The following is a 20,937-nucleotide window of genomic DNA, read 5'->3' as shown; positions in this document are numbered from 1 at the left end:
GTTTACTAAATATGGAATATTTCTGTTGGGTTATTATATTTCTGTTTGATAGTATAATTAGATAAAATAGCAGTATGGCTCTTGATAAGCTGATTTCTAATGAATCACGCGATCCTAAATGGGATGTAGCATCTAGTGCATGCTGGTTGGGCGCGAGGCCGTTTGGTCGACGGCGCGCGAAGGTCAAGGCTTCATCCGCACCAATGACCTGTTACAATTAAATGCTGTTTCGTGACCACAACTTCTTTCATACATGTGGCCTTATGTTATTATAGCTCTAATTTATTTGGAAAATAGAAAAAAAAACAATAAATTGTGTTAGCATGACTTTTTAAGTAAGTAATAGTGAAAAAATCTACTAATTATACAAAAAAGGTATCATATTATTATTATTGAGCGCGAGTGAAACTTCATAAATATGTGTAAAATGTTAGAAAAAGATGACTGAGACTGAGGAAACGCCAATACCTCCGCCTCGATTAAAGAAACGTGCTCGCTTGGCTAATAAACGTGAACGTGAAAAGAGAACTGTTACTTGGGTATGTTAAAGCAGATAAACGTCTAAATTATATTTTGATTTGTTTCGTTTTATAATTTTAGAATTTGACAATTATACACTATATATTTTGGGTTCTATTATGTTAGTATAAAAATATCACCTTACCTTAAACGTCATAAAATCTGTAATCATGCGGACAGCCATATTGATTTTTGCATCACAGATAATCTAACCGAGGTCCACAAATATTACAATGCTTATTCATTGGCAGAATACTCTGACAGCCACACAAAGCCTTACGAGCGTTTATACAAAACATCTCTATCTGAATAAAACGTACATACAATCCAAGCATCACGCAACGCTCACTCGATGAATAGATTGAAAGGCAAAGGCTGCGTGGGAACATTCGCGGTCGCAAACTGCCGTGATGAATTCCCTCTAAGAAAAACAGAAGTTTGTTAAATTGACGTTACAGTGTCAATATTCGCATTAGCTGCTCGTGTAGATACTAACGGAGGTTACTTTAAATATTTATAATAATTTACGAAAAAAATATTCAATGAAAATTGTAGCATTTTTTTTACCATGTTTAAAAGTTACCTATATGTTTTCATTCAAAATAAACATATTTTCAATTGTATATATCCATATCTTATATTATTGAAGCTATTATAATACTTGATACTTTTTATAGGGACCAGAAACATGGATAGGCGTCAGAGCCCTTCGTGCCAGTTCAGGAGGTATTCTAGACCTCGACGACCGTGTTCGAGATGTCGCCGACGACCGCGAAACCCTTACCGCAGAATGCGCCAATCAGGCGCAACCACGAGCTGCCCAAGCTGACGGTGCTAGCGGTTCCTCTGCTGGCACTGCCTCGCCTGATATGTTTCGGGTAAGTTACTAAAACGAATAAATTTTTAATATTATTTAATATATATTCAAATTAATATTTATATAAATTTTGTATATTTATTTTAAACTAAATAAAAAATAAATAAACATGAAACTTAAATAATTAAATAGAATTAAAATCAATAGGCTGAATATACATAGTATCATGGTCAAAGTAGAAAAAAATAAAAGGGCGGGAAAACTGAACATGAAAAAACGTGTTTGCTTTTAATCTCTAAATTCATGTGCAGGTTTAAACATTTCCGTAGCGTATTTGATAAATTGGCAGTAATTTAATTCTATTCCTATTAGGATTATTAAAAGATTTTAGGATAATTGTTGAGAAGATTAATTTATAATGGGTAAATGTTTATCAAGCTGCTTATATCCAATTAAATTAAATAAGGTAAGATGAATATCGTTAAATATTTTTATCTAAAAGAGATGCTTAGTTTTTGTACTTTATTTATATTTAACTTTAATGGAACATTTTTCTACTAACTTTGGATTATATCTACATATACAGTAACACATGTGCCGATACATACAATGTATAAATATAGGTGTTTCAGTTTCATAGATAAGAGGCTAAAACCAGGCTAACAGGATTATAATATTTGTGTACGATACTAATATCGGTATTTAGTATATACATAGTATTTACCGTGACTTACATAACATGACGTAATTTTTTTATTAATTTTGTAGATCTAACAAGACTAATCTTGTATATAAATCTACAAAATCTTAAGAAATAAGACTAATCTTAAGAAATCCCAAGAATAAAAAAACATATTTATATTTTAATCGGAATAGACCTATTTTAAATTTAAAACACTTTAAATATTTGCAAATTATTAACAATGCTATTGTGGTGATAGTAACCACAGATATTATTGAATACAACAATTTTATGATAATACAATATTGCGGTACTACCAATTTAATATAAATTGAAGTTAACGGAATTGATTTTAATAGCAACGACCTATCTCTTTACTCGTAGTAAGCGACTACCATCTACAATAAAAATTGTTTCAATTGTAGATTAAATACCTTTAATTTTTATTATAAAATATTTTTTGTAGGGCGTCGGCAGTATGGGAGGCAGTATGCGAGTGCCTAATACGGACTCGTGCGTGGAAGTAGGTGTAGCGGACTTGGAAGATGGCTCTAACGGTCTTCAAGTGCGTCGCGGAAGTGAACCCACACTGCATCAAGACACATTACCTCCGCAAAGACAAGTAATTATATTCCTTACTAGCGGCCCGCTCGCGGCTTCGCCTGCGTGAACTACGTTATTATTAATTTCTGTCTCCATGAGTACCTACGTCCTATATGTGACGACCATGGAAAATTTGAGACTCCTAGCATTTGTAGTAACGAAGTTTCATACAAACTTTCAACCCCAAAAACAACCCCTTAGAAGTCGAATATTGAAAATTCCCGTCTTAGCGAGCACCTACGTCTTATAAGTAACTCCAATGCAAAATTTGAGATTCCTAGCACATGTAGTTTCTGAGATTTCGTGATGAGTGAGTGACCTTTCGATTTTATATATATAGAAGATATGTTATTGTATTTGAGAACATTACACAAAACTTATGAGGTTTTTGGGCTACTAATTTGATATCTCCTTTCCTCTTACAAGCATACTTTTTAATGTTTTGAATGTGACTATACTTTTGAAGCTTTTTTAAATTATATTTGTTAATTTAATTTAAAAGTTTTGTTACTAGTATTCAATTTAAAGTAGATGAAAACTAGTATTTCTTTTAAAAAACTTGGACGTATTACGACGATTTACTAATGAAAATTACATTAAAATATTATAATTAATCCTAAAATGTAATTTTTATATTATAATATTATTTAGGTATATGTATAAATGTGAGTTTTATTTTAATTACTAAATAACTTGGACTTAACTGTTTATAAATTCTACTAAGCAATTAAGCAATATATTTCAGGACTCAGATCAAACAAAGCGGTGGTCAACAGCTGTAGTGTGTAGGGAGGACAGTAGCCGCGTGACGCACAAGGTGCACCCGATGGACGGGACGGGTGACCCCGGTCAAACACATGGTCACTTCCAGAGGCAGTCGAATCGTCTATCCATGCAGTTTTCTGGACCTGGGTTAGTTTTTTACGTCATTATTGAAAAGTCTATCCTTTACTGAAAGTAATGCTTTAGAGGTGTTCTTGCACTAAATAGAGGGACATCACGTCTGGTGGCGATATAATTATATGCAATGAATGATGTTACTTTCTTATTACATTTCTGGCTGCCAAGTAGGGCTTAATAGGAATTTGAAAGAATAACATGATCATAGGTTTTGAGTTAAGTTATCTTTGATCAATGCTAGGCTGGCTATTAATTATAAATAATACAAAATCTATCCAGTATACAATAATTACTTACATTTGTTACTAATAGTTATAGGTTCTAATTTGAAATTATGATTTATATTTACATTTTACTTTTTTTAAGTGAAGATTATGTAACCATTTTAAAATATGACATTTAATCAAAAATTATTAAAAATAAAAATGTTTGTATACACCACTTGAGCTTTTTAAATATAAATAACCAACAAATGAGAAACAAATAACATTTTATTACAATAGAAGTAAATTGTAAATTGCAACCGGAATGCCTTGAAACTATAGAAACTAATGATTTAATTGAATTTACTAGGTATTTGTGTAAACTTATTGCATATTGTTCAGTGAAAATAAAATGTTACATTTTATTCGCTGTTCGTGGTTAAACCATTTAATTAAAAAATACTTTAGTAGACTAAAAACTCGTATATTGAAAACACTCTTCAAAGTGAATGAACTTTGTTATCAGAAATACAAATTAAAATGCAAGTTACGATAAGCAAACTGAAAATTAGTAACAAGTAAAATTTTACGACTATTATGTTACAAAAATACATACCTACACCGTTCTTTATAATCCATATAAAGGATATTAAAGAAAGAATATTAAAGATATTAAGAAAGGATACAATCAAAATCTAAATATTGAATACCATAGAATAACTTTGACTTTAAACAATTTATCATCATTATTTTTTGCTATTAATAAAACATATATTAATTTTTTTAATCAATAATAATATGCATTACGTCGTGGCGCAGTGGCACAAACACGTCGATTGTGGGTTCGAGTCCGACTCTGGAGATATTCAATAGTTATTCATTATTTTCATTCACTCGCTCTGGTAACAAGGCAATGCGCCGCGTTGAGTTCCGCCACTCCACACGCAATATCTTGAAAATCAAACGGTAAATAGAGAGCGTAGTATCTCAAATAAATTTCCCTCTGCCTACCCTGCCTACAGCATGAAGCTAAAAAGTTTTTAAAAAGCTAAAAATTTTTGAAAATAATATATGAATGTTAATAATGTTACTATTTGATTTTAGAAGTGGAGTATGGCTAGATGCTGCTGAACGTGTTCAAATATATGGCAGTAAGAGTTTACCGCGAGACGCAAGAAAGGAACCTTTAGGACAAGACACGCCTCCCTCTAATGATCAGAACCATAGGTAAGCTATTTTATTAATGTGAAGTACACAGTAAATAATAAAGTAACTGAATAACTTATAATTTTAAATTATATTTTGCATACAAATTATATTATGTAATTAGCCAAAGCGTAAATATCTTAACACTAAATTCCTTGGTTCCCTTTGCCTAGACTGCTATGTGGGATGCATGCAGGGCGCAGCGTGAAGCTCAAATATATAAATAACTAGCGGACGCGCGCAGCTTCGCCTGCGGGTAATAGGGTAATAATACTCTTAGGGGTAAATTCTAATAAACTATGAAACACGTCTTCAATGAAATATTTTTAAGAGTCTCAATTTAAATTCTTATAAAAATCAGTGGCGATTTAGAGACTTTTCTATACGAACTTTCAACCCCTTATTTGCACCCCTAGGCGATGAATTAAAATGAACCACGAAACATGTATTCAATGAAATATTTTTAAGAGTCTAAGTTTCAAATTTTATAAAAATCGGTGACGATTTAAAGATTTTTCCATACAAACTTTCAACCCCTTATTTGCACTCTTAGGGGGTGAATTCTAGAAAACCATGAAACACACATTCAATTAAATATTTTTAAGAGCCTAATTTAAAATTTTATAAAAATCGATGGCCATTTAAGAATTTTTCCATACAAACTTTCAACCCCTTATTTGCACCCTTAGGGGAAGAATTTTAGAAAACCATGAAACATGTGCTCAATTAAATACTTTTAAGAGTCTGAATTTCAAATTTTATAAGAATCGGTGCCGATTTAATTTTTTTTTCATACAAACTTTCAACCCCTATTTCACCCCTTTAGAATTAAAATTTTTCAAAATCCCTTCTTAGTGGATGTCCAGATTACGAAAGTAAACATCTGTCCAAATTCCACGTTTCTACCATCAGCGGTTACGGCTGTGCGTGCGCCTTACCTCAGTCAGTGAGGACAAGTCCTTTTATATATATAGATTATAATACTACAAATAAGTATTATTAAAAAGTAACTCAGACATTGTAATCTTGTTTTTCATGTATTTTATTTCATTCACTAAGAACCATCCTTTGATTCAATAAGGTCCATATCTTTAATTACCTGATATAGTAGTTTAATTTTTTTGTATTGCCAGTACTTAGAAATACATGATATATGATTACAAGCCCATGTTGATAACTGATTACTAAACTGGAGATTTTTAGATGAATGCTTAGATTTTTTTACTCAAGTGTATTTGTTCTATATTTAATTTTAATTTTAGTATTTATGTATGTATATGTATTTTTATTAGTTGTCAAATCAGCATAGTAGAAGTTCTGCCTAATTTGGAGTCAAATGTCCATGTGTAAGTTACCCAAAAATGTTAAAAAAACTATAAAAACACTTTTAACTAAATGCTCTGCACATACTCAGTTGTTACAGAATTAGAACTGTACATACTATTATCTATTTTTTTTAAATATTGAATTAACAATCTTGTTTCATTAAAAAATATATTTAAATTTTAGGGTAGAAGATATGTTACGATGGGTGTCCGGAGTGAATAATGTTACTGTTACTACACCTGCAGTGCAGGAACGTCCATTGGATTTATTGCCTGAGAGTAAGTGTTAAAAATAATTTATTTTTCTATAGAAATACTTTTATATAATGTAAAAAAGATGAAGAATAATGCTATAATTAAATATAATTACTTTACGTTATGCTCTAAAAACTGTTGTGTAACACATTGTATGGCTTCCATATAAAACCTTGTATTTAAAAGTTTTTTGCTTATTCTAAAGAAAAAAAAGGTTATATCTATATAAATATAGAGTAGTACATTTTTTTTTCAATGAATTAAGTAACTGTATATAAACCTTAAACCTGAATTATGTATAGTTGAGAGTAGATGTAGAGTGAAAAATTATTAAGATTGCATATAAAAATAGAGAACCACTTACTCTTACTTTTTCGTCAGCTATAAAATTAAATAATTTCCAATTGTTTATTAATCCTTATTTTTTATCCACAGCAGGTAGCAGTGAAAGAGCGATATCCGGCACGGCTACGCCGGTGAGTCCGAGCAAGCCGGGCGTGCAGCGCGTGGCCGTCACCCTCGTCAAAGGGGAGAAGGGACTCGGTTTCACCATCACCACGCGGGACAACCCCACTGGTGGACACTGCCCTATTTATATTAAGAATATCTTACCGAAGGTTTGTATTTTAACAGATTATTAATATATTTTTTATTTGAGCATGTACATTTTAATATGTCAATAATTCCTACATATTCTGTAGTAATGTTAATAAAGACAAAATACGTAGGAGTTTCTTACTGACTTAAGAAGGTTCTTAACGCCTTTGCATACTAAAGTATAGTAAGAAAACATTTATACTTTAAAAAATGTAAATAAAAATGTAATACAATAATAACAACATTCTAAATTTCCCACGGTCTGGTCGGCAGGGCGCGGCGGTGTCAGACGGGCGGCTGCGCGCGGGCGACCGGCTGGTGTCGGTGTGCGGAGCGGGCGTGGCGGGCCGTACGCAGCAGCAGGTGGTGGCGCTGCTGCGCAACACGCCCGCCGACGCCACAGTGGACATCGTGGTGGAGCGCGCCTCACAGAGGGATCAGGTAAGGTTTATTATACATAGCAAGGAACCCAATGCCAAAACACTCTATTCTTCATTTTCCGTTGGGGATTTGTATGGTGAGCAGGGCTAATCAACGCCACACTGCCTCATCATAGCTGGAAAATGAAAATAATTCATCCACCCGAGTGAGGACTCGCTCACAACTTTTTATGATTACTTCAAACAGGCCAAAAACATTTGGTTTTAATTAATAAAATTATTAACTCTGTCTTTTCAGTCGAAATTAAATCCAATTTGCTTCTAATTTTTAATATAAATTGATTCAATAAGAGTTACAAAACAAATAAACACAAAATACATTTCAATAGCTTTTAAATTATTGAAACGTATTTTGCTTTAGCTCAGAAATAATATGTATTCAATTACTAACTTTCCAGAAAATTGAAACGCCTGTAAGTCCAAATAAATACACAGAAAAATCAGTAGGAACCCCCATACAGGTTAAAGAGCCAAGTAAACAAGAAAATGGGCGTGTATCCAGTATGGTGAACGCAATAAACCAGAGTTCAATACGAGGCAGAATACCAAAGAGTTCTAGTAAAGACGATCTATTGAAAGATCATGAAAGATCTCTAGACAGTGCTATGCAGGATGCGCTTAATTCTTCTTCTAATTCGGTGAGTAGTTTTTATTGAAATTTTTATTAAATCAACTACATTTTTTCTTTAACTTCGTTGTCGCTGTGAGCATATTTAAAGGAAACCTAGTGTATCTAGTGTATGTAGTGATATTACGTGTTGAATAGCAAAACTCAATGCCGCGCTTTGTCTTGGTACAAGAGCAAGGGAATGAAAATATTTAATTACTTCGAGTGGTAATCGAACCCACAACAGTCACATTTACGGTCAGGATGTGTCTGTGCTGATGTGCTACGATGGCCCTATTATTATAAAATTGTTATATATTTAAGCATAGAAATAATAAAATATTATTTTTTCCAGTTGCTAGGACTTAGAAACCGACTTATCCTAAGACTAGATGTTCCAGTCCATGACTCAGAGAAAGCGGGTCTTGGTATTAGTGTGAAAGGCAAAGTGACTGTTGGTCCGGAACCTCATGATTTAGGCATCTTCATCAAATCAGTTCTACATGGTGGTGCTGCTTCTAGAGATGGAAGGTATTTAAATCTTATTTATTCACTAATAATCTGATTTATTCTATAATAATAATTCTTATATTTTATCCGTCTATATATATAAGCAACTTGCAAAAATAGCATAATTGTATTGTAATCTTATCCTTATTTAACTTTCCTTAGATTACATACAAACGACCAGCTGCTAAGCGTAAACGGTGTGTCGCTAGTGGGACAGTCCAACGCGGACGCCATGGAGACGCTACGTCGCGCTCTGCTACACGCACGACCCAATGTACGCGGCAGTATCTCACTTACTATTGCGAGGCGAACTGGTAATTATATAATTATTGTTGATATGATAAAAATGTGATTTTGTTAACTAATATAGCAATTTTAATTAATAGCGATAATAACATTTACCTGAATACAGTAAGTGTAGTGTATTTTATCTTCTTTTTCGTTGATCTATGATTTAAAAGTTATTATACCGTACAATAATTTTTCAGTGTTCAACAAACGTCTGCCTAAGATAACTAATAATTTTCTTAATTACAGACAGTATGGACAGCTTAGCGAGGTGGAAAGATGACACCCCGCCCAACGGCAACGACACTACAAATTCAAACGAAAACAGCAACTCTCAAAACTTCAACACAGTCATATACAATACGACACACGAAAAAGAAAACAAATCAACTGATTACCAAAAACACGAAACTAAAGAACCAGACAATAGAACAAATAAGAAGCACGCCTCAATAGTCACTATCAATAATAACAATAGCTGGGTATCAAACCAATCGGACGATAGCAAAGGTTATTTAGAGAGAGATAAGGAGACAATACCTCATGATAGTAAACGCGACAGTTTTGAATGGAGTAGATTAGATGGATGGAATCCAGTTATAGACAGACTGACGGGGTTGAGAAATGAAAGTTATTATATGGCGACACAAACGGACGCTCCGGTGAATGGCCACCATTACAGGCAGAATTTAGGGCATGTTCACATGTCTAGGTCTCCGCCTGCACACCATAATGTTATTATTGAAGAGGATTATGGTACGACGAGGTAATATATTGTTCTTTTTATTGTTTGTAATTTTTTTTTGTTCAACTGGCTAATCTAGGAACTAATGGTTTTAATTGGATTTTTTTGTGTAGGATAGTATAATTATCAGTGAAATATAGCTACTACTTGTTGTATGTTTCAGTATAACACACTGTAACCTGGTCAAATTTATCTCAGGCATTTATATTGAATCAAAAGCCATAAGCAACTCTTAGTTATTTCAATTGCCAAGCCTAGTCACAATACAATGGATCTATCGTACTTATAATTTTCTTCCTCTTTTCTCCCTACAGAGGCAGTACAGGCGAGTCCGGCAGCGAGGGCGGGGGCGCGGGCGCAGACGCGTTCAGCCGCGACGCAGTCGGGCGCCGCTCCATGTCCGAGAAGCGGCACGCGGCGCTCGACGCTCGCGCCACCGGCACCTACAGGAAGATTAAGGAGAATAAGGCTATTAGTGGTGAGGGAGATTATTTTTTTGTTTAAATATATAGAAATGGCGGAAGTGGTATTATAAATTATATATATAGGTAAAAATAAATTTCTAATTATTTTTTTTCTTTTAGCAATGCAAGTAGGACCATCACTAGGCATGAGGAAGTCATCAAGCTTAGAATCTCTTCAGACTGCGATACAAGAAACTCAGAGAAACCCTAATCGCAACGAACCAATATACGCGCGAGCACACCCACGTGAGGATAATAGTTCTTAATTAATTTAATTCAAACTTACTATTATTTTCTTTTCTTTTTGCAATAGAATTGCTTCAAAGAAACATACAACCCTATAAATGTTTTTAATTTTAGATACTAAAATAATTAAACCGTTTTAATCATCTATAAAAAATATATTTAAAAAATACAACTTAGGTAACTTTTTAGATACTTAGTATTTTTTGTTTATATTTAAAAACATAATATTTATATTACAGCATTAAAACATTGGCTGACGGACGACAACGCGGCGCCGGAGACGATAGTTCGCGGTTCACCGCAACAGTCCTCGTTATCTCATAAGAAACCATCTTTGCTGAAGTCACTGTCTACAATGTTTAGGTAACATGTCATTTAATTTATTAAAATATTTTTATAGTTTCACGCTTTATCCCCTATACAGCAGGGTAGACACAGAAAACCAAATGTCACATAGACACTCTGTTCCCCATTTTCTGCTGAATTCTGGAGATATTGTGTAGACATTGTCGTGTTGAATGGCGGAACTCAAAGTGGCACTTTGCTTCGACACCATACCGAAAACATTAAAATATTAAATATTTTATTCATAATTTAAGCAACTAAAGTAAATTAATAACTGTAAATCGTCAATCTACATTACGAATATATAAAAAATATTTAAATATGATATATGCAATAGAATCGGCAAGCCCCACAAGAAAACGGAAACAGAAGTGTACGGGCGCTCGCAGCCGGGACGCGCGTCTGAGAAGTCTATATCGCGGGACGCGCTCGAGCGTCGCGAAGACGATCCGCCCGCGCCTATACGGTATATATATATTTTTTAGTTTTTTTTTAGCTTTACTTTTGTATCCTGCATACAGCAAAGTAGGCAGGGCGAACCTAGGGTTAAGACACTCTCATATTGATTGGCGGAACTCGCCTCCGCCTTTTGCCTTGTTGTCACAGCGAGAAAAACGAAAATGTTAAATAATTCATATTTCCGAACGGGAATAGAATTCATAATCGTCGCTCGCTTATGCGTCACGACGCACACACGGCGCGCCACGACGACGAAGAAATTAATAAGAATATCAACGCATTTTCAGTAGTGCAAGCGAGGTGTGCTTCTATATAATAATACTACGGATAATTTTATATTGTTTATAAAACAATTAAAGTAGCTCATTGTAATTTAACATTTTTATAAATAACTTAAATATATGTTAAATTGCATATCTATCTTATAAATAGGATAGATAAATATGTAATTTAACTTATTTAGCTAAATTGTACAAGGAAACTTCTCTTTACTGTAAATGCGAATATTTTCACATATAGGATTTAAAAGTCAAACCGTCACTTACAGCCAATGTTTATTTTAGCACATGTTAATCATCTTACATTAGGCATAAATAAAGTTGATTATGTCTTCCGTCATATTAAGTGATCAGGAAATATGCATGAGTATATACTGCTTAATTTACTTAACTATACTAATTGATTATATTAATATTTCATTATGATTATTATATGATATTATAATTATTATGTGAGGCCTAGTCCTGGCGCGGGGGCACAAGTGTGCGACTCTAAACGCGACAGGTCGTGGGTTCAGTTATAACTGGAAGTAATTAAATATTTAATATTCCCATTTCCTTGCTAATGAGGCAAAACTTGGCGCAAAATATTATATTTATATAACTTAAAGTGCAGAAGTATAATGAAATTCCTTATTCAAAAGTTGATCAAGAATATCATATTTTAATTTGATAAAAAAATTTACCTTATCCAAAACCAGCAGGTTTATAATCCCGTCATAAAAAATATTATGTTTTTTTTTATTTAAAAAAAAGAAAATATAAATAATTTGAATGTATAGTATAGTTAATATATAGTATTTATTTAAACAGCGAAGAAAGGGGTTCCCGACAAAACAGTTCAGAGCGCAGCAGCCGTTCGGAGAGGCGCAGCGGGCACGCGGCGAGGTCGCACCGTACTGCGCCCGCGCCTGCGCCATATGATCCTCATAACCAGGTATCATTAAATATATTTTTAATTTTCGCGGTGTATCCCGCGTGTAAGTAGTGGAAACCTGGTGTTAAGCTATTCCATTCCCCTCTCCCTAATTTTCGAGAAATTTGCAAGTAGAGTAGCAAAACTCCCAATGTCGCGCTTTATTTTCTTACTACAGTGAGGATTGAATTCACAACCTTTGGACCAGATACTTTCCAATTACGCCTTGATTGAATTTTGTGTATTTCGTACCTTTATATCTATTTTATTTCAATAATCTTGTTTCAGGCAGTAGACACCGCGTGGGGCCCCACTGGTCACTATGTCAATTATGAAGAAATACAACAAAATTTAAAGTAATTCTTTTAATATATGTGATAAATATTTAACTAGTGAATATTGTTATTATATTATAAGCCATACTATATTTTTATATCAAGAGTTAATATAATAAATTAAAACTTTACTAAGAAGCGATAAATTATTATAATTATTAATTAGAGACTTGTTCTAACACGAAAAAAAATATGTTATACATGTATTATAGCTACATTGATTTTTGCTCTCAACAAAAAATGAAGGTAATCAATAAAGATTATTTATAATTTTAAATGATATTGTTTATTATTGCACGCGGAACTAAGCTTGTTCAGATCATATTTACATAATTAAGAATAATTTATAAGATAAACTATTTGCAGTGTTGTTGTCTTGAGAACTAAGACATTTTCATGATCTACTCGTGTTTCCCTACACTTCAAAACTTTCACGAAATCTATACTTGTTCTTTATAATTTCATAAAAGAGCTTACTGTAAAATTTTATTGGTAAATTTATTGGTATATAGTAGTAGTAGTAATAAATAAAACAAGCAGCAGTTAAAATAAGCAGATAAATAAAGAGAAGACCTATAAACAGGTCGGATATAAATTATAATGTGAGTTTATGAATAAAAAAAATGTAGTGTTATAACTTTGACATATAACAATTAAAAGATTTAACAAATATGATACTCACATTCTCATAAAAAAAATGCTCAATTCATTTTCCTAGGACCAAATTTGATGTTTGTAAACTTACTTCCCCCTTTAATATTTATCTATTTACAAGTATGAAAGAATATGAACGTAGCGCGACTCGAACCCCTGCCTCTTTAGTCACCAAGAGGTCAAAGTGCTTTAACCAATTAAGGGGATTCTTATCGAGTTACGTCAAAATTTGTATACACGAACAGAACTTAAACGGTTTTCAAGACGCGCGTTACAAAATTCATCTACATTCAAATTTTTATATGTTCCTGAATAATTTCCCATCTTTATAAATATATACTTTCTGTGTGAATAACATTTAAAAAACGTATTATGATACATATATATTTTTAAGCTGTTTAATAATTACGAATAATTAAATTACAGTACGGTTGACGAATCGTGGCCGCCTGTAAACGGCTGCGCTGATATAATTTTATTATTTTTATTTACTTTCGATTATTTTCTCATCGATGCGCAAAAGTTTAGTAAACCTACAGTCGGCCGTACTGTCTATTCAACTATATATAGAAAATCTAACATTTTAAACATATTTCAGTGCCCGAAGAGAGAAACTGAGCGAGGTGCAAATAGGACAAGTGCGCCGAACCAACACCGGCCACCAACACCTGCACACGCAAGTTCTGGAAGAAAGGAACGACAGGTGATTTGCTTATTATATTATCTGCCATTTGTAAACGCGACAGCTGATCCATCCGTTGTTGTTGGTTCTATATCCTCCCGGAAAAATTAATTATTCTCAGTTCCTCGCTTTGGTAGATAGATTTCTTCTAACAGTCGATTAATAAAAAACGCATCTACAGCAAATGGAAATCTGAGAAACATGTATATTTTTTTCTATTAATCCATAAAAGGTTTTATGAATAAAAAAGAGCGTTGTATAACGACACAAACAACGCAAACAAGTGACCAGGACAAAAAGTGTAGATTAATAATCCATGTGATTGATATAATACACAGATAGAGGTCAAACCAATCACCCACTGAACGTTGCAATAACCCAACTAGTTTAAATCTATTCAAGGGCTTAATAATGATAATAATGTTTTAAAAACGTGTATTTAAATTGTAATATATAAAGATGAGAATACAAAATAACTGTTTCTTATATTTTCGAGAATAATTTTCTCATTAATGAACGACAATACTAGCTAAAAATTCATACGATTTGTTACATTTTTAAATTACAAATAAGTAAGTATGTAAAAATGAAATGCATGAGCCCAAAAGTGTATCTAATAGATATTGCTATTCGAGACCTGTGAAACCAAAAATTATAACTTGTCTAGTAGATAGGGCTGCCCGGGACTTTATCAGCCAGTGGAACTGGTCCTTAAATTTATAAATAATAGGCTGATTTCCGTTACCCCCCTTATTTGTTTATCACGCAAAATGCATGTCCTGTGTTAACATGAATCATATTCATATTACGAAATTTTTAAGTCGCCTGAATCATTTGTACGTGGAATTCTATTAAATATCCGTTTTTATTTGTATGTTGTATTTTCAACACTTAGTATTACTATTAACCATGAAAATGACAGAACTTAATTATGAGCGTGCTATATTATATTTTAACGACTTTTCCTCTTTCGGATCTGTTTTTGAATTCCAAATAATTTTACAACGACAGAGGTATTTAAATTGATGAAAAAAAAGAATAAATTTGTATTCATAAAGTCTGAATTATTTCGACTTCCTTGTTTATTTCGTTGTAAAAAAGAAGCGTGTCAGATATTTAATGTACTTATCCTGTCAAGATCGACTATCAGGCTTAAATGAGTTTTTGAATAAGCTTTAACACTAGAAGCGCCGCCGTCCCATTTTTGTCCCAATCGCAAGGTTGATTGTTTATAACTTTTTTGTTTGTTAATGTATGTAGATGAAACTTTTTGACTATTACCAATTTTACACCTTTATTTAATTAAAAATATAAATAATTTTATAGCAGTCATACTTTTTGAAAAAAAATTAGATTTACCTAGAACTGCCGCTGGGTCATTTTTGTCCCGCCATTATTATTTTATTATTTGAGGGTATAATTTGACATATTTTCATGCCACGGGGACGAGGTGGAGGTGAAAGGACGATGCGGGGGCGGAACAAAATTGAATAGTAGGTTTAGCAGTCAATACCTAAGTTTTTAGGGTTCTGTAGCTTTTAAGGAAAAATAAAACCCTTATAAGATTATTTTTTCTCCATCCGGCTGTCTTTGCCTTTATCTCAGGAACGCTTGGAGAAATCGAGTTGATATTCATATGAGTATATGAATATCAACTATATGACGATCTACAGTCCCTTGATTTCCTGAAAAAGCACCCTTAAAAAAAGATATGACCATTTATATAGTAAAAAACGTGTATTTCGACACTATAAAGGGAATCAAATTAATAAAGTACTTTCAGTTAACTTAGAATTATGAAATTTGGCAGTTAACATCTACATGTAGTACTAGTATAGAAAAAAATCTGAAAACTATACATTTATGCGTAAATCTTAAAAAATAATAGCCTGAAAAGTGGGGTAAAATTGGTGTCAATACTAAATTTTGCCGCTAGTTCAAGTGAGGTATCAGATGAAAGGATGACTAATCTAGGCTTGAATTTTAGAAAAACACTCGATACCAAATGTGGGCAATTGTAGGGTAGGTGGAGGGAACCTGGGAACCTAGTGCTATGCACTCCGCTGGCATTTTCCGCCGAATTCTGGAGGCATTACTATGCAATGTTATAAATCATCTGTGATGTATCACTGGTGAAGAATATATTAATGCATTACTTGGCCTAATAATAATATTAACTAATTTCAATAACTTATAATTTTATAAGAGTTATTCAGTTAGTTGTCACGACCTTAGAACGTATTTTAAATATTTGATTCTTTCTTTGTGTTTGGTTTTTTGGTACTTTTATGTGTGTTAAAGAACAAAAATTTATTATTAAAGATGATCTACATATTTCACGAATTACTTTAATAATATTTTTTTGTATTATACCAAAAATCAACATAATAAGTAGAATGGGACAAATTTGTCACGACGGCGGTTCAAGGGGGGTCTCAATCTTCGGCACTTCTACTGTTAATTAATATTTTTCGTATCAGTATACCTATATATGTGTAATATATGTGTAAGAACATAAAATTGTTGTTATATTCCGAAATTAAATATATATTAATTATGTAGGTATATCTTCACGCAGGTAGAAGGATTTTAGTATTGAGACAATCCGTTCCGTATTTTCCGCCGATTAATTCGATTATATTCTGGAGGTAGTGCTTGTAAAGTGGCAGAACTCAACAAGTATAAAATATTTATATTGTTTAATATAAAGATCGTTTAATATAAGGTTGTATTGATTATATCGGCTTAGTTACACCACCAAGGCGTCCACTTTTTATATCAAAATAAGATATTAATAATAGGTTAATAATAGTTATAAAAAACCCGGTGTTAGAAATAGTATTCTTTTTTTATTTTTTTTTATTAGATTTATATTTCTTTATATTCTGATTGATATGAAATTATACATAATATGTACATTTACATATAATTAGATTTTTGTTTAATGTTTTATACAAATGAGCATGCTGCATAGTATTCGAAAATTAAAGTGAATTTATTTATTGCCTTTATAAGAAATAATATATTATATGCATTTCCTTTAAATTGCAATCAAAAATAATATGTAACCCACTAATTATAATGAGGTAAAATTGTCCGTTAAATTTTTGCTTAATTATGTAGTTTTCATGATTGTTGTAAATGATACTATTTTCCTCTTCCAATATTATTAATATAATGATACCAGGCTTAAATATAGATATTGAAAATAGTACTAAATACTTAGAAAAACACAGTATTGCAATATTAGAATAATTTATAATAATATTAACTTTAAATATATATTCTGTTCATTGCCGCGGGCGGTAAGATGCGAGTATTTGTACGGTAATTGCTAGTTTTGCCCTTATTTCGAACATAAACGGTCATACTGTAGCTGTCAGTCTTTAGTTGTGTTTATAGTATCCCATTTGTATAGTAAAATATTGTACTTGACGCGAATATCACATTTATTTATATTTTCTGCATATATAAAAAGAAATATGTACATTAGTTTTTTTTATTACGTTTGTTTTTTTAGCTTACTATAGAGAAAATTTATTGAAGCAGTAAACAGTAATTCGGTTGCTAGTATTTTGTCTCTACCATAATTATCCTTCATATAGTGCCATAGTGTATCGGTTGTTTAGATGTTTTAAATTCATTTATTTTACGTTTGTAGGTACTAGGTAGCCATTTATTTTATTTATATAAGTTACATTTGTGAATATAATAATAAAATGAACGAATATAGAACCCCCCTCTTTTTGGAAAAAGATATCGGTTAAAAAGAAGTAAAATATCTGTAATTTCTATAATGTGTTTTGACCAAAGTAAATACTACTGTCCTATCAATTAGCCTCCTTTAATATTATAAATATAAATAATAATAAAAGTAATTGTCCACAGTCGTCGATCAACAAGCACCAGTAAGTCAGGCGGGTTCCGCCCGCAGTCCAACTTCTACGAGTACGAGAGCGCGCCGCCGCGCCGCGCCCGCACCGCCTACCACTACTGACGCACTACTTGTTGATATCATTATACGCAACGAGGACCCAGGTCATTATTCGACACCTATTTATGCAGTACTTATGTGAATTTTCAGCTTTCAGTTCCTTAATTTTTCTTGAAGGAATCTATATATAAATAAGATTCATCTATAGGTACTAAAATTTCTATAATGGTGGTTTCACCTGAAAGAATATGGATAACTAATCGACAGCTACTTACGCAGTACTTAGACAAAGTTTTAGCTTATTTGTTGGTTATTATACTTATAGTTGCGTTGATGTAGATTAGTTCCAGCTTCCATTTTTTATAAGAGGAATTTGTACATAGACGATGTTTGTCGAGTAAATATGTTATACATGTTAAAATGGATGGAAATCTTTTCGAGACGTATAATGCACTACTTATGTTTAGTTTCAACTGAAAGTGAAAACTTGCAGCTGAAACTTTACAAATACAATAAGTACTATTGTAATTATAGTTGTATCAATGAAGATTGGCACCTACTTATTATAGGAGGAATCTAAAGGCTTGTCATATAATATTGATAGTTCTATATATGGTGTTATTTTTGTGCCATTGGTCTAGTGAAGATCGATAAATTAATTTCAATCGTATCTATGATTTTATTAATATTAGACTGTGAAAATTATGTTTGAAAATAAGTTATGAAATAAACTACTTAAATTGTGTTTTTTAATGGCGATATTAGGTATTTTGCAAGCAAGGCCTTATTACTATTGAATTAAACTTGTGAAAATTGGCTATGAAAATTACTATTTCCACTGAGTGGGGTAGTAGAGAAACATATTTATTAAGATGATAATTAGAATTAAGGCTATGATCTATGTTTTATGGTGATCAACCAGACTAAACAAAAAATATTATTGCAAAAACACATGAACTGTGAGTTTATTGGGAAATTTTATCCTTTCTGGGACCAGAACTTCTATAGCTTATATTTATTTTAAAAAATAACTAGTATCCCACCTTGACTCTACGTGTGCTTTTTATTATCTACTAAAGGAAATCATTATTTTATCTGTGTAGGATGTTTTTCTCATATTTTATTTTTATAAGAAAAATAAGTTTACAAAGTATTTTATTTAGTCTTAGCTCATGTATTTAAATGAACTTCACTGTAAATGTTTATGCTACTAGATCTAAAAGTAACTATTTTGCGTATACCTTAATATTTTTTTATTTTCTACGTATTTTTTTTATTTTATACGGAAATTATACATTCATTTTTTTATTGAATGGTGCCATCCTTATCAACTTACGACTACATATTTCATAATTTGATATAAAAAAATATAATGATTTATAAATTCTAGGTCTTTGGTTCTTCTAATCACTTTAGCATTCCGTTCAAGTTGTTTAAAACGATAGTTTAATTTCTAATCAAATTATGCTAAAAGCCAATTGCATTACACATTCACTGCAAACAAAATGGCTGATTAAAATATATAAAATAGTGATTTAATTATGTATATGAAAATATTTTTTTCAACTTCAATTTTCTCGTAAAATTGAAATATGTTGAAAAAAAATAACTTCACTTTTTTTTTAATTAATTGAATCATTATGTAATGATTATCGTTCATTTGTATGATTGTTCATGTTCATTATTTTTTTTTATAAAAAGTCAATGTTAACAAAAAAATATAATTATAATTTTAAGATTTTGACATTAATATTAGATTTTGGTTTTTTTTATCGACATCATAAAGAGGGGAAGGCCATACGACACTGCCGATATTATAAAAACATCAAATAATAAAAAAAAATACACGATAAAGTAATTGCAGTTTTCAAGAGAAAAGTGATAGCAAGCTAAAATAATTTTGTCGGCAAACTTATAATTAGTATAATTAGTAGTTTAATGATATATCATTAATTTACATTAAATGTAAGAGGCAAAATATTGTGATTAGCTTAAAACTTGATATGCAAATATTGTTGTTACTTCCTTAAAAATTAGCCTGAAGGTGGGGAAAGTAATATTTTAACATTAGGTTCCCTCTGCCTACCCTACTATATGAGAGAGAAATGAGATATTCCGAGGTTTCAGTGTTCTGTAAAATAGTATACCATACATTTTAAGTTCTTAAATCAAAGAAGCTTTAAAGTGTAAAATAGTTTGTAAGGGTAAGCTTAGAACGAACAATTATAATTAAAGCGACTGACTTTAGATATTTCAAGGTTAAGTTTTGTATTTCGGTCTATCACCAAATTTAATTCTCATATAATACTTACTTAAATTATTTCGTAATTTTCAATATGTTCTTATCGTTGTGATATTTACTTTAAATGTAATTATACGCTATAATACAGGTTCGTTGGTGATATATGTTGATACAATTTAGTTTTTAAATGAAATATAAATGAAATATTAATTCTATTGTAAATATATTATTATTGTGTCGAGTCTTTTCATTATTAATATTCAAAAGATTCTTATGTTCATTATTTAAGGATGATGAGCTAGGATGCTGCGAATTCATTTTGCTTACAAGTGCCTGTATGTGTAAATATATAATATGTTAAATCAACATAGGTATTTGTATATTCTTAGACATAACGCGTCGGCCATCTGTACCTTAAATAAATAAGTATTATATCTATATGTTTGTTTTCCTTCTATATATATAATGAAAAGAATAAAAAAGTCAAAAACCCAGGTTGTGTACCCACCCACAAATTATTAATTTACATATAAATATTTTATTTACATATTTTTTAAATAAATTGATTAGGTGAATTGTATTTAATAATTTCAGAAATTAGTCTAAATTCTTGAAAATATTAGTTTAAGTTTAATTGTACAAACGGGTTTTACAAGGTTTTATTTAAATCTTATTTGAAATACCC

General features: G+C 31.6%; 1 protein-coding gene across 9 annotated transcripts in view; it reads left to right on the top strand.

Annotated features, from left to right (window-relative positions):
• The window catches only part of baz (par-3 family cell polarity regulator), a 46,967-nt gene extending 26,277 nt beyond the window's left edge, over window positions 1-20,690 (top strand). For 2 of the 9 annotated variants that reach the window (XM_085204343.1, XM_085204344.1), the window contains exons 2-22: window positions 1,197-1,397; window positions 2,485-2,640; window positions 3,367-3,533; window positions 4,829-4,951; window positions 6,223-6,276; window positions 6,440-6,534; window positions 6,946-7,127; window positions 7,381-7,548; window positions 7,946-8,185; window positions 8,510-8,685; window positions 8,827-8,978; window positions 9,202-9,718; window positions 10,012-10,175; window positions 10,282-10,407; window positions 10,647-10,770; window positions 11,090-11,218; window positions 12,288-12,426; window positions 12,694-12,761; window positions 13,993-14,097; window positions 17,387-17,403; window positions 17,965-20,690. In XM_085204343.1, coding sequence (XP_085060469.1) covers window positions 1,197-1,397; window positions 2,485-2,640; window positions 3,367-3,533; window positions 4,829-4,951; window positions 6,223-6,276; window positions 6,440-6,534; window positions 6,946-7,127; window positions 7,381-7,548; window positions 7,946-8,185; window positions 8,510-8,685; window positions 8,827-8,978; window positions 9,202-9,718; window positions 10,012-10,175; window positions 10,282-10,407; window positions 10,647-10,770; window positions 11,090-11,218; window positions 12,288-12,426; window positions 12,694-12,761; window positions 13,993-14,097; window positions 17,387-17,403; window positions 17,965-18,152 — 3,291 coding nt within the window. In that variant the 3' untranslated portion in view covers window positions 18,153-20,690. Of the gene's footprint in view, window positions 1-375; window positions 540-1,196; window positions 1,398-2,484; window positions 2,641-3,366; window positions 3,534-4,828; window positions 4,952-6,222; window positions 6,277-6,439; window positions 6,535-6,945; window positions 7,128-7,380; window positions 7,549-7,945; window positions 8,186-8,509; window positions 8,686-8,826; window positions 8,979-9,201; window positions 9,719-10,011; window positions 10,176-10,281; window positions 10,408-10,646; window positions 10,771-11,089; window positions 11,219-12,287; window positions 12,427-12,693; window positions 12,762-13,992; window positions 14,098-17,386; window positions 17,404-17,964 lie in introns of all 9 variants that reach the window. The other 7 variants (XM_085204347.1, XM_085204349.1, XM_085204346.1 and 4 more) reach the window with 6 other exon arrangements.
• Window positions 20,691-20,937: the final 247 nt, after the last annotated feature.

This window comes from Heliconius melpomene, chromosome 20 (assembly GCF_056956725.1).
Source record: "Heliconius melpomene rosina isolate 202511_hmr_F chromosome 20, ASM5695672v1, whole genome shotgun sequence".
In the NCBI taxonomy this organism is placed as follows: domain Eukaryota; kingdom Metazoa; phylum Arthropoda; class Insecta; order Lepidoptera; family Nymphalidae; genus Heliconius; species Heliconius melpomene.
The sequence above is the reverse complement of the archived record's forward strand: the minus strand, read 5'-3'. Positions and strand labels throughout refer to the sequence as shown.